Source organism: Macrotis lagotis, chromosome 7, assembly GCF_037893015.1.
Source record: "Macrotis lagotis isolate mMagLag1 chromosome 7, bilby.v1.9.chrom.fasta, whole genome shotgun sequence".
NCBI classification, from domain to species: domain Eukaryota; kingdom Metazoa; phylum Chordata; class Mammalia; order Peramelemorphia; family Peramelidae; genus Macrotis; species Macrotis lagotis.
The window spans coordinates 59,553,026-59,571,001 of NC_133664.1; the positions used below are offsets into that span (position 1 = coordinate 59,553,026).

The window sequence follows — 17,976 nt, forward strand, 5'->3', positions numbered from 1 at the left end:
AAAAATTAAAAGTTACAATTATCTCTACCTCAATATGCAAGCATGTTTTTTAATGTAGAACATTGAAATATAATATAAAATCATTTTTCTCTGCTCAGGCCTCCTGTCAATCAAGTCAAATATCTTAAAAATGATTGTTTTAATCCTATACTCATCAACTAATATTTGCTGAGATCCTGTGGATTTATGAAGTCACACTTTATAAGGTTTACATAATGCTTTTTTTCACACTAACCTGTAAGCTAAATATCAAGAATGATTTTATGTGTTTACCAAAGGAGAAAGAAACTAAGCTCAAAGAGATTTAATGGTTCAGGCATGACCACAAAGTAGTAAGTTTTAGAAGATGGAGTCAAATATAAGATGTTTTCACATAACCAGTTAATCATTGTGTGGTCTACATGCCCACCCTCAAGAGTAAATTTTTTTTAAAAATTCCTTCTTGTTTTGACAGATGACAGGAACAATCTAAAAGAGTTCTCAACTCTACCTTAACTAGTCTAGTTTGCTGCTCCAGGCCAAAGGTTCAAATGTCTTTACACAAATATCTTGAGAGCAGGAAATGGCCCATTCTCTGTATATTTTCTCCCAGATAAATCATCAACATTATAGTCTGGGATACCATTCTCTGCTCTATTGTGAGGAGTATTGGGTTATAATAATGGACAAAATATGAGTTGGTCAGTCATAGTCCTTGAAGTCTAACTATTGAATCCTATGTTGCCTAATTTCAGAACACCATCTTAGTCCAAAATTAAACTTCCCAGAATTCAGACTGAATTCGGAAAATGAGATATAATGAAATTCTTTATAAAAAAAGTACAAATACAAAATAAAGCCAGGGCAGCTAGGTGATGCAGTGGATAAAGCACCAGCTCTGGAGTCAGGAGTACCTGAGTTCAAATCCGGCCTCAGACACTTAATAATTACCTAGCTGTGTGGTCTTGGGCACGCCGCTTAACCCCATTTGCCTTGAAAAATCCTAAAAAAAAATTAAAAACTAAAATAAAATAAAGCCAACTCTTGACCTCTCTCAAACAAGATTTGGCAATGATGAGATGAAGAGGCAGTTAAGAGTATTGCTGATATTTGTCCTGGAATAATGTCTCAATGTGACCTTTTTTTTCATTTCAGGATGCTTTCTGTTCAGTTCTCCCAAACATGATCATTTTTACCTACCCTTGGTAGATAAATGATCTTACCTTCAATCCAAAGTAGTTTGATTTTATCTGTCCCTCAAAAATATTAAAAAAAATGAATGTCTTTCTTCTTAGTTTTTTCAAGTCTTTTGATCTTTATCTCCAAGTCAAACCTCCAAAGTGCCCTTAAATTATTATACTTCATTGTCTTGATTTGTTCACACTTCACCCTTTTATGAATTCCATGAAATCAGTTTAAGGATTAAAAGGACCTCAGTGATCATCTAGTCCAAGATGTTCTTAATCTAGGGGACATGGACCCATAATTTCCACAGGTGGGGAAAAATGATATTCTTACTTCAGTGTAAATTTCCTTCATAATTATATTTAATTTAATAAATTTAAAATCTTTTTTTTTCTGAGAAGGGGTTCAAAACCTAACCAGACTTTTAAAGGGGTCCTTGTCTTAAAAGAGGTCAACAAAAGAATTCCCACTGAATTCTCTCATCCTTTGTGGAAAGAACATGGGACAAAGTGGCAAATCAGTTGATCCAGGCTCAGCTACAAAATGATCTTGTTGTTGATTGACATATCTCAGTTTTCTATTTGGAATTCTAGATTTCTGACCTGTATATAAATTTTTCTAACCCCACTACTATTCTTCATTCTTTTAGCTGAATTCTTGAATATACATGATGAAGTTTTACACACACACACAGAGAGAGAGAGAGAGAGAGAGAGAGAGAGAGAGAGAGAGAGAGAGAGAGAACCCTATCTGTCTCAGAAACATTTGTTGAAAAGAAATATAAGTAAAGTTCTAAAAGGAGGGCAACCTAAAGGCTCAGCCACAGCCAGAAGAGCACTAAAGAGCAGTTCAATAGGAGGACCACAAGAGATTTTGCTTTGGGACCATGAAGCAGCTCAGTTCACTATCCTGAAATAAGAAAAAAAGAAGGCTAAACATAGAAGCAAAAAAAAAAGCATATTTGGTCCCTGCAGTTTTAGCCAGAATACATTGAGCTCCTTTTATCTTCAACTACAGAACCTTACAGAGAAGGTTGCCAACTTGGGCTCAGAGTGTTCTGGACACCATCAACACTTCTACTGTTCCAAAGGTCATTTCCTATTGACTCCCTGATCCAAAATGGGCAACTTTCCTGTGATCACTTTCTTTAATGTGTTCAGCTGGTACCTGACTACCTCACTCACAGTCACAAAGTAGTTATTGTGGCCTCTAGGATTGTGGAGGGTAATTGTAAATATGTGGTGGTTCTCTGTTTTTCCACTTCAAGGAAATTTGAAATATGCTAATGAAGAGAGACAGTTTGTACAGTGGAAAGAGCACCACATTGGAAGATAGCAAATCTGGTTTCTATTCATTTTCCCCTCCTTCCCGTTAATTTACTATGTGACATTGAGTAAAGTCTTTAACCTCTCCAGAGCTAAGTTACCTCAGCTTTCAAATGAGATATACTTGCTAACCTGAAAGCAGTAGGCTGGATCAGATGATATCTTAACATCTCTGATATCAAGTATGATTTTTACTGGAAAATCAGATGTAATTTCTAACAAACATGCCTCAACTTTGGTGGTAGCTGGACCACACATGGCATCCAATGAACTCCATGCTCCATTCCAAATCCTCTGATCAACTCAATTCTCTGATATTTTTGTTTGAACAAAGAGAAGTTTAGGGTATTTCATGGAATCCTGAGTTCCTATTATTCTACCCTAGCTAACACAGCCATGAAGAAAAATCTCAATGTTTTCCAGATGTCCTGGGTTTTAGAAGGCTATGGTTTATGAAAGGAAGATGAAACCAAGATGTAGAAATGCTGCATTACTTTGTGGAAATACTCAAGCTGCCCATGTCTTGAAGGGTCAGATGAAGCCTCAATGCTCTCTCCATTTTCTAATCCCAAAATCTTTCTCAAAAAATTCAACTTGTTGCTTATTTGAATTTTTCATCCAAATCAAGGTCTCTTTAGTGCTCCATTGATTCTTTCTTTTAACCTTTTCTATGATCATTTAACTACCATTTCACTTTAGCCTCAGGAAAAATGAATTGTTAATTGTTTATCAATTTCTCACCCATAATAGCAGATTCCTGGTATAGGATAGGGACAGATGTGTGATAGAATTTGTATGGGAGGGGCAGCCAGGTGGCACAGTGGATAAAGCACCGGCCCTGGAGTCAGGAGTACCTGGGTTCAAATCCGGTCTCAGACACTTAATAATTACCTGGCTGTGTGGCCTTGGGCAAGCCACTTAACCCCATTTGCCTTGCAAAAACCTTAAAAAAATAAAAAAATAATAAAAAAAACAGAATTTATATGGGAACTTCTCCAGTGAGGTAACATAGGAACACAGCAGGATGAAGGGACAGTGTTATTATGAGTCTAAGGCAGAACCTGAACTAAAATCTTCCTGGCTTTGGGGGCAGCTCTCTATTCACTATGCTATGTTACCTGTCTTGTAGAGAGGTACCTCTTACTTCTAGGGAGAAAAGTTCATTAATCATTATTTTCATATTTTGTCTATATTGAAGTTAAGTACTAGAAGGCCAACTTAGAGAGTCTACTAAGGGAAATGGTTCTATCACAACATATCAAGAATGACATACATGGTTATCTTGCTTTGTAGTTTAAAAAAAAAAAAAAACCACCATGAACACAAGTACTGTTTCTGTGCCAAAATCGTTGTAAAGAATGGAGAGACCCACCAAGACCTTCACAAAAGTCTCCAAACCAAATAAATGACATACTTCTGGATTAAAGTCATCAACTGTCAAGTTATACTATTGACTTGGTAGTGAAGAGAACAGCAAAAATATCAGAAAATATGACAAGAGGTCAAGCAATGAAAAAGGCTAAAGGCTCGGGATTAATGCAGAAGCTTCATGTCTTCATGTCATGAGTACGTTCTTCAAAAAGAGAATTAGAGGGTTCTAAAATGAAGGCTATTAACCAATCACACAGATACACATACAAAAACACACAGCTATGACAGTGGAACCAGCATAAATGATTTGTTTTACTGTTAATACTACTGTTAATACTTTGGAGTTTAGAGGATGTGGCTTTGAATCCTGACTCTAAGCTCTTGCTAAAGTGAGGCACAAGGGGCGGCTAGGTGGCGTAGTGGATAAAGCACCGGCCTTGGAATCAGGAGTACCTGGGTTCAAATCCGGTCTCAGACACTTAATAATTACCTAGCTGTGTGGCCTTGGGCAAGCCACTTAACCCCATTTGCCTTGCAAAAAAAAAAAAAACCTAAAAAATAAAAAAATAAAGTGAGGCACAAGAGACTAGCTTCAAGGAGTGACAGTTTGAAGAAAAGTTTTCTTAGGATAGCTTCCACTATTTTTTTTTTTGCCAGTTTTGGGGGTGGAGTTGTGGGGAGATATTTGCAGGGTGATGGGATAGAATTGGGGGAGAAAGAGACACAGAGACAGAGCCACAGACAGACAGACAGATGTACAGAGAAAGACAAAAAAGGGACAGAGAGACAGAAAGAGGTAAAAAGAATGATTGCAGTAACAGTCCCAGAGGAGACCAGAGGGAATGAAAGTGAAGACACAGGTAGAAGGATTTAGCTTTGGCAATTGGGAGAGGCAATATATCAAGACACTAGAGAGAAGAAAAGGACTGAGAGGTAAGTTTTAACAGCTCATAATTTTAATAGCATTTTAAGGTTTGAAAAGTTATGTATATACATAATTTCATTTTGATCCTTATATTAATGAATGGGGGGAAAAATCAATGCTTCTTCCCTGTATTTATGTTCAAAAAGCAAAAACAGTCCCTCCTTTGTAGGGTTTTATATCCTAATGAGACAACCCACAAAGGGAAATGATGTACAGAAGAGGACAATCTGGTTTTGAAAGTTATAGGGATGGTGAGTGGGGCTTTAGGGGATCAAATGAACATGCCCCATCCAGATGCAAAGGCAAAGTTGATTAAATCATGATTAATGGCACCAAAACTTGAGGAAGTTTGAAGGGTCCCTCAGTGAGAGGCTATGGAGATAGAGAGGCAGCAGACTTGAAATAACAGTCTGGACAACCCAGTCACCAAAAAAGAGAGAAGGGTCAAAATGCTACAGTTTTCCTAAAGGCAAGAGACATCTGGCAAGGGAATGGAAGAGATGACTAGAGAGTCAGGAGGGAAGTAAAGAATTACTGAACCTTTTCTAGAAAATGTGGTCTGGGAAAAGTGTAGAAGAGCAGGGCTCCAGGGGAGGTAACTGCTATTGTTTTCACCATTTTACAGAAAAAGAAACTGAGGTTGAAAGGGAGATGATTTCATCTTGGACATTTTGGTGGCAGGTTATCTATCCACTGTGTCATGTTGAAAGAAGTTAAGGGAATTCAGGCTACATTTTGCAATCAGATAATGTGGGTTCAAATCAAGGCTCTTCCACTTTACTATTTGTAATCTTGGGCAAACCAAATGAAAGGGAGCTATCCAACCAAATAGATGACTCCTAAGATCTCTTGAAGCTTTAAATCAATGCTCATATGAGCCTTCAAATAGAAGTAGATGAAACAATGTCATAATGAAGTCATTCAGATATAATCTAGGTTGCTTTTGTTCTGAGACTCCACCTGATCACCCTAAGGGGAAGTTTGAGAGTCCCAAGAAAAAACATCTGGGATTTAATCTATTTTGAAATAAATCAGAAGACTCTTTGGTAGGGGAAAGGGGGGAAGTGAGTGAACTTTCAGAGAACAGAGATCACATATTACCTGAGTCCTCCTCCCCATTTTTTTGTGAATAACACAATCCTCTGGTGCCCTTGAAACAGTATCTATACATTATTTTCTTTCTTACCAGGATTGCCCCACAGAGAGTATTTTTCAATCCACAATAAAAACATGCAAATTTAGAAAAATATGCAAAGATATGGTTACCAAAGTCTATATAAAATAATTCTGTGCAGGCTGGGAAATTGCCTGACTGGTCAGTACTAAATTATACAAAATGTCAAACTGAGTCCTTCTCCGTACAAGTCTCTTCTAAGGTTCTAGTTACATTTTGACTCTCCCCCCATCACTACTCCTACCCCCACACAAATGACAAAAATTCTCAATTGAATGGCTGTGCTCTTCTTCCGTGATATGTGATCAATCTATCTGAGTACTTCTGGTAGAATATTCTATAATCTCATATTTAGTGTTAGGCAAGTCAGAGGCTTCCTATCCTGATATTTGGGGGCTCCCATCATATCTTCCCACATAATATATAAATTATTAGATTTGCTGCTACTCAATCATCCCAATTGTGTCTGACTCTTAGTGACCCCATTAAGCAGATGATCTTGTGATAGCTGTAGAGATGTCATTTATCTTTTGCTCTGCCAACCTGTTGAAAGGTAAATGCATTGCAGCCAGCCAGCCGTAATTTTTCCATACATAAAATCTGTTGATCTACTAAATTTATCTGATATTAACAACTTCCTATCATTTGTACTGGAATAGGTTTGAAGCAAAGGGCCTGTTGAGACTTTTAATTTGCCAATAAAATCATTTCTAAGTAGACTTTGAAGGTGAAGAGTTTTCTGTTAATGATAGGGATATCCCCAGAGAACTATTCTCTTTATAGTATAATTTATAGCAAATAAGAACCTCTCTAGAATTCATCCTAAGTTTAAAGAAAAGTTGTAAACTTTTCCACCAATAGGATGCCTTTGTTCTTTGCCAAACATAGAGGAGTGATATATCACTAATAAAAAAAATCTGATGTCATATCCAAATTTTATGATATTGATGTGCAAAATGGTTCATCTATTCAATGTACCATGTCTTCCTTGAAGCTATCATAGGGAAGCTTTTAAGAAATCAGGGCTAATGTGTTTATCTATAAAGATTAAAAAAAGTAACCTATTTGATCCATTGTGCTAACAACAGTCAGTAATAGTAAATTTATAGCCCCATAAATGTAATTCATCAGTCACTTCTCCTACTGGGTAAGCATGATTTTTAGTTTTGTTTGTTTTCCCCACATGGCATTGATCATTATCTGTACATAGTGAAAAACACCAGTTGCAGAGAATAGAATTAGCCATTTGGGTTATCTTTGTCACCAAAGTGAATCATTATATTGATCTGACCATATCATTGTCAAATAGATCAAGTCACTCAGCCAGGCAAACTTACCTTCTAGACTGTACTGGATAGGAATATTTCCTATGAGCATTTCTTTTCAGTTGTGGGGGGAAAATAAGCAGTGGAAGAGTTGGTTCTAGAGATTCCATATTCTAGTAAACCAGCCTCTTGCCTTTTTGGATCTTCATGGAATAGCATTGTGATTGATATGACTTCTCTAGGATAAAAAAAAAAAACCTCTCATCTCCATCGTGTTTACTCAGTGGTGCGCAAAATGGAAGCAGGAAGGAAGAAATGCCAAGAAGAGGGCATAGTGCTGAAGGGTTCCAACAGGAGATTCTACAGCAGACCTTCTTAACCATATTTGTTTCATCAAATTGTTTGGCAGTTTGGTGAAGACTATATGTCTTTTCCTAGAATTTTATATATGTGTATATGTATGTATAAATACAAATATGTATGTATAAAATATGTAAATATATTAAAATTCATAAAGGAAAGGTTAAATGTAAATTAGTGAAAGTGAAGGCATGATTTTTTTCCATGCAAATTCATGGACCTTCTGAAAGCTAGCCAATAGACTCCTTGGGAGCCTATGGACTTCATGCCAAAAACTCCCAATATAGGCTTTAGAATTGAACTATGGGTGGGGCATCTAGGTGGGGCAGTGGATAGAGCACCTGCCCTGGAGTTCCTGAGTTCCATTAGGGCCTCAGACACTTAATAATTACCTAGCTGTGTGAGCTTGGGCAAGTCTTTTAACCCCATTGCCATGCAAACAAACAAACAACAACAAACAAACAAACCAGAATTGGACTGTGGGATTAAAGAAGCATAATTTTATCAATATACTTCCCAAAATATGAGTATAAATGGATGCACTTTTAGCTAATTTCTACCAAAGAAATTTTTCTATTCCATATGTTTCTATATTATCATGAAAATACTATACATACTCCTAGGTCCACAGATTTAGAGCTAGATGGGACTTGAGGGATCAATGAGGCCAAATCCCTCATTTTGTAGATGAAGAAACTGTAGCCCAGAGAAGTAAGTGACTTACCCAAGGTCACACAGATGGTAGCAGAGCTAGGATTTGACCTCCAGACCCTCAGATGCTAAATTCCATCCTTTGTCCATTGTATCATGCTGCTTCTCAAAACCAACATTTAGAACATTGTATCATGCTGCTTCTCAAAACCAACATTGCAGAACCTCCTTGACTCCATAATATAGACTCTTTACCAGGCATATTCCCAACAAAAACCAGGAGGAATAAGTTCTTCCAATTTAAAAAACATTCCAACTTGAAAACAGTGATTTATTTAATTTTTTTTTTGGAGATCTTGAATTTCATTGTCATAGAGAGTTCCCAGGGAGGAAATTCCTTTGACCAATAAGGGCTGGCATCTCATCTTCAACTTTAAGATTCAGATAATGACCTTACTTATTTGGAGTTTTCAAAATACCTTCTAGCAATTATATGAATTTGATGATGCTTTGAAGTCATAGGGAATTTTACTAAAATCAAGGGGAAATCCTCAAAGATTAGAAAATATACCTCTAATTGGTATTAAAGGGAAAAATGATGAGAAGACCCATTTTGCTGATTGCCAAATCAGGAATGCAGAAAAGTTTACTATTATCTGTGATGGAATAACTCAAACACACATTTCACCCAACCCATTATCTCAGTCTCTGTATCATTCTTTCATTTTAACTAGGAAGGAAGGAAGGAAGGAAGGAAGGAAGGAAGGAAGGAAGGAAGGAAGGAAGGAGGGAAAAGGAAAGGAAGGAAAGGAAAGGAAGGAAGGAAGGAAGGAAGGAAGGAAGGAAGGAAGGAAGGAAGGAAGAAAGAAAGAAAGAAAGAAAGAAAGAAAGAAAGAAAGAAAGAAAGAAAGAAAGAAAGAAAAGAAGAAGGAAAGAAGGAAGGAAGAAAGGAAGAAAGAAAGGAAGAAAGAAAGGAAGAAAGAAAGAAAGAAAGAAAGAAAGAAAGAAAAGAAAAGAAGGAAGAAGAAGGAAGGAAGGAAAGAAGGAAGGAAGAAAGGAAGAAAGGAAGAAAGGAAGAAAGAAAGGAAGAAAGAAAGGAAGAAGAAAGAAAGAAAGAAAGAAAGAAAGAAAGAAAGAAAGAAAGGAAAGAAGGAAGGAAGAAAGAAAGAAAGGAGGGAAGGAGCAAAGGAAGGGGGAAGGAGGGAAGGAAGGGAGGGAGGGAGAAAGAAAGGAAGAAAGAGAAAGAGAAAGAAAGGAAGAAAAAAGAGAAAGAGAAGGAAAATTGACAGAAGGTGAAAAGTGAGATTCCATGGTAGAAATATGAAACTAGGAAGTTAGATTCTGTTTTCATTCTAACTTCCTTATCCTTTAAATTTATTTAATCTTTCAGATTCTCAACTATGTCCAACTCACTCCCAAATAATGTTTTATACAATAGACAAAGATCTAAGAATTTTGCTTAGAACTACAAAAGATATGTGAAGTTAGCATATGGCCTATATTTAATTTTGAGCAATCAGTTTCAGATCTTTCTATGTAGAAGCAAAGCATTTTCACAGAGGAAAAAATAGGATTTTGATTGTATTTTATCCTTTGGTATTTCTAAAATTTTAATAGGAAAAGATGCTTAATGGTAGATTATCTTACTTGTGTAACTCATTTTGTAATTTTTTTACATATCACAATAAAAATTAAAATATGTTGAACTTTCAAACTAAAACTTATTACTCTAATGTTGCAAAAAATTACTCCATCCAAGCCATGTTATCTAGTTGTCTATACTGCAGAAATTATAAGACAGTCACACTGAAATTGCTTTACAATGATAATGTCAACTTCAGTATTTTTGAGTACTGCTATCACTAAAAGAATGAATTTATTTGCTACATAGCAACTGAGATTTGTTTTCTAAAAATGTTGTTGTTTTAGTCACATCTAAGTTTTCATGAATCCGTTTAGGGTGTCTAAAGCTATTGGAATGGTTTGCCATGTTCTTTTCCAATTCATTTTACAGATGAGAAAACTGAGACAAACAAGGTTAAGGTCATTTAGTGTGATGTAACCCGTGTCAGGCCAAATAGGAACTCAGGAAGATGAATCTTTCTGATTTCAGGCCCGACATTCTATCCCCTGCAGCACCTAAACAAAGAGTTTGAGGAGAATTATATTGAAATTTATCTGAAAAGTTCATCAGTTCAGTACTCAAAGGATTCTGGGATAGTATATTGGAATTGGAAGGGATCTTAAAGACTATCTATCTAGTCTCTCTCTTTTTACAAATGAAGAAACTGAGGTTCAATGTTTTAAGTAATTTGTCAAGTTCACACAATGAAAGAACTAAGATTTGAACTGAAGTCCTCTGACTTCAAATCCAGTTTTCATTTCACTTTTTCATGTTGCCCTGAGTCATATATTACCAAATAAAAATATAGTGAGCCACAAGAAATTTAGACAAGAGCATCCAAGGTTTTCCTAAGAATTAATTTAGTTTTTTTTAAATCATAGAAAAAATTAGAAATAAAAATAATATCTCATCTGACAAATGGAAGACCACTTAATGTGAGCATCATGGTATTATTCTAATCATGTGTTTAATCCCTGCTTTCTATTCTTTGCTATAAATTGGTCTTATCCTTGAATAAATGTAAAAAGTTAAAATTTGCACTATTGAGTATGATACTGGTAAATAAACACTGAAGCAAAATTAACAAGACTACATTTTATTGTGTTATAAGGAGACGCTATACTTGGGAAAGGACCATAACAATTCCTTTTAACTGCATCTTAATTGGAAAAGCCCTTTTAGATAATTGATAGTGTTACATGTACCTCTAGCTGATGGACTGCCATGTGGTCCAACATGTCCACCTCTCATATCTAATTAATGACTCTACTCAGCTACTGCTTAATGTTGTATCCAACCTAATAAGCCATTATCTTGTTTCCCAATGTGACAGTCAAGCATTAGACCCCATTTCATCATTACCTGCATTTATTTAAGCAAACCAAGTGCGGAAGAATGGAAAATAAATGCTTTTATAAAGTTTCACAGATACAGAATGGAGAAAATAATATCCAAACCCTGAAGTAGGGCATCTTTATACATAGTTCTACTTGAGGAAAACACTCAGAGTGAGCAAGCTGGAGCTACAGTAGGGGTACATCACTGGACATTTGCATTTTAATAATCCATCAACCAATCCAAATGAACTGGTACTTTGCTGCTAAACTGATCCCAATGACGACAGTTGCATTGAGGACTGCGTTCAATGACCGCGATGGACATACATGATGTGAGACTCAACCATTTGTTTGAAATGCCATTGTACAATAGGCAGGGGAAAAAATACCAAGTTACATTCACTGTGACATCAAATGAAATGTGATCTAGTTTGCATAGGTTAGTATTTGGGTTAGCATGAATTTGTTGTAGTCCACCAAGGCTTCAAGATTCACAGTGTAAAGGGAAAAGAACATGAATTAAAGCATTTCTACTAAAATATATTTTAATAGCTGGTGTTAACAATCTGCATAACAAAAACCAAATTATATCAACACATGACATCATTCTGTAAGCCCCTCCATTCAAAAAACATTGTTTCCTTCTTAACTACATGTCCTTTAAGCAAATACAGTTCTGTTTTTAAAAAAAGCAAGATAACAAATTCAAATTCTACAGACTTTAAAGCAAATATAAGCCAAACTGCCCAGTGGTCCTTTTTACTATTTTTTTAATATCATATGGCAAAAATCAATAGCTTATAGTTTCTACATCATGTTAACGGTACATTCAATGCTATTTTCTGATGATCCAGCACCCTGTCCAGGCACCTGATTGTCGTGCAATATTCTTTCATCTTTCAATATAGTTCATTCTCAACAGCAAATGGATTACAACTTAAGTGTAATATGCAAACTTTATATTGTATATGACACAAAAAGCATACGAAATCCCCACAAATAGATTGTAGTGAAGCATAGAGTTTGAGGGGCAACAGATGGCCGTGAGGCTTCTTTCAGACCTGTGGATGTGGGGTTCTTATAGTCTAAAGCATCTTGGAATAATTGCTACAGCTTATCTAAAGTTTCAGCTTTGTAGATCACCCATGGCTGGCAATTGCCTGCAAAGAGCCCTGAAGGGCGTAGAGTATTTCAAAGAGCTACTTTCATTTAGCATTTTAACCTAATTTATATGCTTTACTACTAAGACAGTACTTAACTAACGTTTTTTGTTTCCATATTTCATATTGCTCAGGACAACCATAATCTTGCAACTTTTACAGGTCTACCTATCTACACAGGTTTTTGATTTTTAGAGGCAAAGAGCTGAATGATCAAGGAATTCATGAAACAATGTTCTTTGCATGGAGTTAATTCTGCCAAATGCTTGTGCCTCGTAATTCTTTTGTCTAAGAGATACTAAAAAAAATTCCCAAAACTAAATTTAACCCTTGTGTTATAAAGACCTAGAGGTATTCTAAGTCCCCAAGGAACTCTCAAGGAAGAGATGGAAGAGTTTAAAAATGCCCTTTCATTTTTATGAGTTTGAATCTTCTGAAAGTGGAATGCAATTAGTTATTAATTCCAATATGGTTGAATGGCAAAGAGAGCTCTCCTTTTTTCCAGAGCTTCCCATTTCCTAAAATACAAATCATATATATTATATGAGCATTCCTGTAGAATTGGCAACAGAAACTTGCTTGGTTTTCTTTCAAAGGCCATGTGGACAAATGGGGGTAATCAACAAGGCACCCATCTTATTAAATATATAATAAAATCTTTTTTTACAATCTCCATGTTTACACATGTGTGCTTTTAAAGAGTAACCACATTTTAATTATCTTTGCATTTAAAACATTCCAGTGAAGGTGAATGAACCTGAACTAGATTGGCAACTTGAGTCATTCCATTGCCTCTTTGAGAAGGGACTTCTCCTAATCTTTGAAATGCACCAAAGCAGAACAAAGACAGGTTAGTCTATTGGGGGGGGGGGGCAAGCAAAATAACATTTTTAAGCTCATCACTTCACTTAATTGATGAAAGAAGCAAAAACATAGACTGAGTCATGCCCTGCTAAAATAGCAGGTCTATACAAGGTGGTTCTGAGAATTGTGCTTACACACTTTACATGTTCTGCCAAGCTTGGTGGGACATGAGATATGGATCCCAACACTGCAAACTGGATTATGCTGCTAATTAGAGTTGATGATAACAAGATGACAAAGAAGAATTCATTTTGCCACAGGTTAAAAATAGAAAGCTCTCCTAGATAAGAATTAGTAAAAACTTGTACTACAAAACCTTACTTACAACAGAAGAAATATGTCCTTGTTAACATCATTCTCAAGAGAAGAATGATTCACACACAGTTTTGAATTTTTGTTGTTATTGTTGTTCTGGGGAACCTTGAAAAAATGTATCAAACTGGTCTGGCTGCTTTTATCGCTCTTGCAAACATCCCATGGTCAAAAGGTAGGGACATTCACCCTTTCTATTTTTTGGCATGCTGCCGTTCTCAGAGACTTGATAAAATAAGATACCTATATTTGTTCCTTTGCTGTCAGTGTTTAAATGAGAGAGATGCCGCCAAACTGAATTAGAATGGGGGTGGGGGTGGCACAAGAGGAGTGTTTATAAAGAAGAGCAGAACACAAAGAATGCACTTTCTAAAAATATTGTGACATTGTAGAAATAGTGCTTTGGTATAAGATTTCTCTGCTTCCGGCATTCCTCCTGCCTACGTCAGAGATACTTAATATCAGAACAAGATTTGGTAGCCATGAACAATAATACCAAATTGTGATCTTCAGAGTACATAGCAGCTTGTTTTGCCTCATCTACAACACTGTCAATTAGTTCAAGGCTGACACTTGCCTCTTAATTGATAATACATGAAGAATATAAGTAATTTTTATTGATAGCTAGATCTTACGTGAAGCTTGGAAATAGAACACTGCATCTCTGTGGAAACTTGTGCTCTCATGTAAGTGCTTACATTTTTTTTTAATTTGACTTTTGAAACCACAGAATAAATATAAAATACTAAGTTATCACTTTATAGTCACTTTGTAGCCCTGATTCTAATGATCACTTAATGTCAGTTTTCCAGGGGAGTCCTCCATATGAGTTTGTAAGAAATTATAGCCAACTTCTACTTAGTTTGAAATTGAAGTCACCAAATGCTGTCTTCCTTTACTATTTTTTTTTCTAACTTATCACAGAAAATGGTCTATCGTGAGCCTTGGAACTTACATATTTACTTAAAAATCAAATGGAAATGACGAGGCTTATTTCCTTTAGATTGAGTTTTTGTTAAAGCACATTCTTCAACTCAATTACATATTAGGTTTTCCTTAGACTGTGCCTCAATAACCCCTCAAAACAGTTGGCTGATTGCATTGATTCAGTTAAATAACTTTCTAAGTAAATGACAAATGAAAACAGTCAAATCCATTAGTAGGTGATGTTATTACCACCACAACCCCCATTCAAAATAAGCTTGATTGATTGAAATTTTCACTTGTCAAGTCAGACATGATTCGATTGTAATATAGCTTATTGGTTTTTGTGGCTCCACCCTCTTCACCAACTAAGACAATGCAGATTTTTAAAGGTATAAAATCTCAACAGACATTTAGCTTTGGCCCCATTAGATTTTCAGTTACAAGATATTATTTTGGGCTTATTGTTATCTTTAAATTTTCTAACGTATTCTGTGCTATAGATATCCCCTGTAAGCATTGTAAATTTTACTAAATATTTGGAGAATTAAAAAAAATAAAGTATTAAGCAAAGCTTGGTACTGGTGCAAATAATCCAGATGTTCTTTGTGAATAATCTCACTGAAGACGCCAAGAAACTACAAAATCAGAAAAAAAAAATGTAGGTATATCTACACCTTCGCTCCTGCATTTATCTCTTGGCTTCAAGACACTGTGACCCCCAGGTAAAAGAAGCAATAGTTTGATGGGAATTTTTTTTACTATTTTCTGTGGGAAACATCAGCCTTTATGATCACTCCTAAGCTAAAGAACAATTCATTATGTCTAAGCTGAAAATCTCTAATGAATTTCCTATTCCCATCTCAACACCCCAGAATTAAGTCTAGAGGAGTCATAATACAAAGTTGAAAGAGAATCTTTGACCTAACCAGTTTAGGTTGATGAGTTACTATGCCAGAAGCCAAATGAGAATCACTCATTCATTATATTTTAAATGGAATCTGTCTTTCCAATAACTTTTCTTTTATAATTTTCAAAACTTTTCATTCAAATTCAATTTTTCACCAGATCCTATTAGCCTTTTTTTATTTTCCTTAATATAGAAGCATTGTCAGTGAAAGCTGCTCAAGGAATATCTAAATTATTTATTTACTAGAATATAAATCTATTTCCTAAAGTTGTAACTCCTTCAAAATTAGAATGCAGCACAGAAGAAGAATCTCAAGCAAATTTTCAAAATGTAATTTTTTTTTGTGATGAGCTGGCAAATAGGAGGCTGCTTTTTTTCTTTTAATCAGCTATGCATTTGGCTGTTATGACAGGAGTAAGCATGTTTATGGGCTATGCAGTAAGGCTGCATATGGTATATAAGCTTAAGCCTGTCTTGGGTAATTAGGAGATTAGGGAAGGAAAATAGGCAGCATTTGAATTTAGGCCTTTGCAGAGTAGCTATGGAGTTATTTGGCCCTGACATTTTATGAGGCCAAGCAAATATTGTATTTCTTTCCCTGAATTAGATTTAGAGGAATAATAATAGAAAGCAGAAAGGGAGTCTTAACCAGTTTGCCCCACCAAATGTAAGTGAAGGCGAGGGATATAGCTGGGAATTCATATGGAAAGCACAGGTGCCATTGTGCTGAGAAATCTGGGAATCTTTTTACTGTGTGAGCAAAACTTTATTTATCCCTTATGGCTACTGGATAAGACAATGTGATTTTAACCAGTCTGTTCTATGCCAGTCCTTAAAAATATCCAACTGGATGATCAAAATTGAATTGGGTACCTGCCTCATGAGTCTAGATTTAAACAGCTTGGAGACTACTGGGGATATTAATTTTACTTGAATGGACTGGATCTCTCATAATTCTAGAGTGACAGCTAAGAAGTTTCCTTTATTTATCAGATTAGAGGGAGAAGGCAAGGTCTCTTTTCAATACCAGAAAAGTACATTTTACATAAGAGATCAAGAGGGAACCAGAGGAAACCATTAACACAGTTACCAGCACAGTCACAGTAACTTAGTTGGTTGGTTGGTTTTAAGAATGACAGAATATACTGCTACTTTTGGCTGAGAGCCCACCTTTTTTTCCTGGGACCTGTGTGTCTATTTTTCAATTTAAGGACTGACTTATCTCAGTGATAAAATAGCTAATAAGTGGTCTTAAAAGTATCTTTCATCTTTTTAAAAAGGTTAGGTTTTAGAATATATTAGAATAAAGCTCAAAAGGGAAGGAGGAGAAAGAATTAGTTAACAAACTCAATGTAATTAGCTGGAAGCATTCCAGTTTTCCCAGTTCTCTGCACAGTGCCATACATCCATCCATCATCAATGGGTTGCACGTTGACAATATAGTCACCATCCCTGAAGGAAACTTCATCTTCATCTTGAGCACTGTAGTCATACATCGCTCGATAGGTCCTCTGTCAAAGGAAAATAAGGGATGTTCTTTGAGTACCAAGAATTAAAAATCATAGCTGGATCAAGCAAAAGACTTGGGAGGCAGGAAGAAGCCTTGGTTCAAATATTAGCTGGACAGACAAACCCCCAAGATCATAGACAAGTCACTTTATCTTTCTATGATTCAGTTTTCTCATCTATAAAATAGGGATCACAGTTCCTATGGGCTCTGCTTCACAGGGTTGTTGTAAAACAACACCGACAAGAATAACACACACTCACCCATGGTATTCCTAAGCACTTTTAAGCATTAATAAATTTTGGAACATCCTGTATAAATAAGAAGTACTTTGCAAGTTTTAATGCACTCTATAAATATCATTTATTTATTTATTTATTGGAAATTCCAAGGCCCTGTGATTTCACCAATGGAGAATTTAACCTCACTTGATCAAAATTTTTCACCATTAGTAGATGATCTTTATGCTATGATCATCAAAGGACATCTTTCCATTTCTCTTGGGACTCTAGATTGCTGCCAGGTCTGAATTTGAAGTTGGATTTTTTCCCAGCACCAAAGAACACATCAGAGCTTACTCTCTGCTGGCAAAACCTTTGCAAAATCAAGAGTCATCTCTCATAGCATGGAAGTAAGACTTTGCCTGGAAGTATCCCTTGAAGTAATATTCTACTGGAAATTACTCTATCCTATGGCCACAACTGTTTATTTTTGCTTTTTTGCAAGGCAATAGGGTTATGACTTGCTCAAGGTCACACAGGTAATTATTGAGTGTCTGAGATTGGATTTGAACTCAGGTCCTCCTGACTCCAGGGCTGGTGTTCTTATCCACTGTGCCATCCAGCTTCCCCAACACATTTATAGAATTTTAAACATGATCTCACTTTAGCTTCATTATGTCTCTTTAAGTTATATGCTGCAGGTATGACCCCCTTCCATTTTTACAGATTAGGAAACTGAAGTTCACAGATATAGGTTGATTTCTCATACCTACAGAGGGGCAGGTGTCCTGGATAAGATCTGAACCAAAACCTTTTCATCTCCAAATCTAGAATTTCACTGAGTAAGCCACACTGGAGTTCTAATGACATCAAAACAACCAC

General features: G+C 35.9%; 1 protein-coding gene across 10 annotated transcripts in view; it reads right to left on the reverse strand.

The window, feature by feature from the left end:
• Nucleotides 1–11,209: 11,209 nt before the first annotated feature.
• The window catches only part of NEBL (nebulette), a 456,697-nt gene continuing 449,930 nt past the window's right edge, over nucleotides 11,210–17,976 (reverse strand). For all 10 annotated transcript variants that reach the window (XM_074192966.1, XM_074192965.1, XM_074192959.1 and 7 more), the window contains one exon: nucleotides 11,210–16,877. In XM_074192966.1, coding sequence (XP_074049067.1) covers nucleotides 16,701–16,877 — 177 coding nt within the window. In that variant the 3' untranslated portion in view covers nucleotides 11,210–16,700. The remainder of the gene's footprint in view (nucleotides 16,878–17,976) is intronic.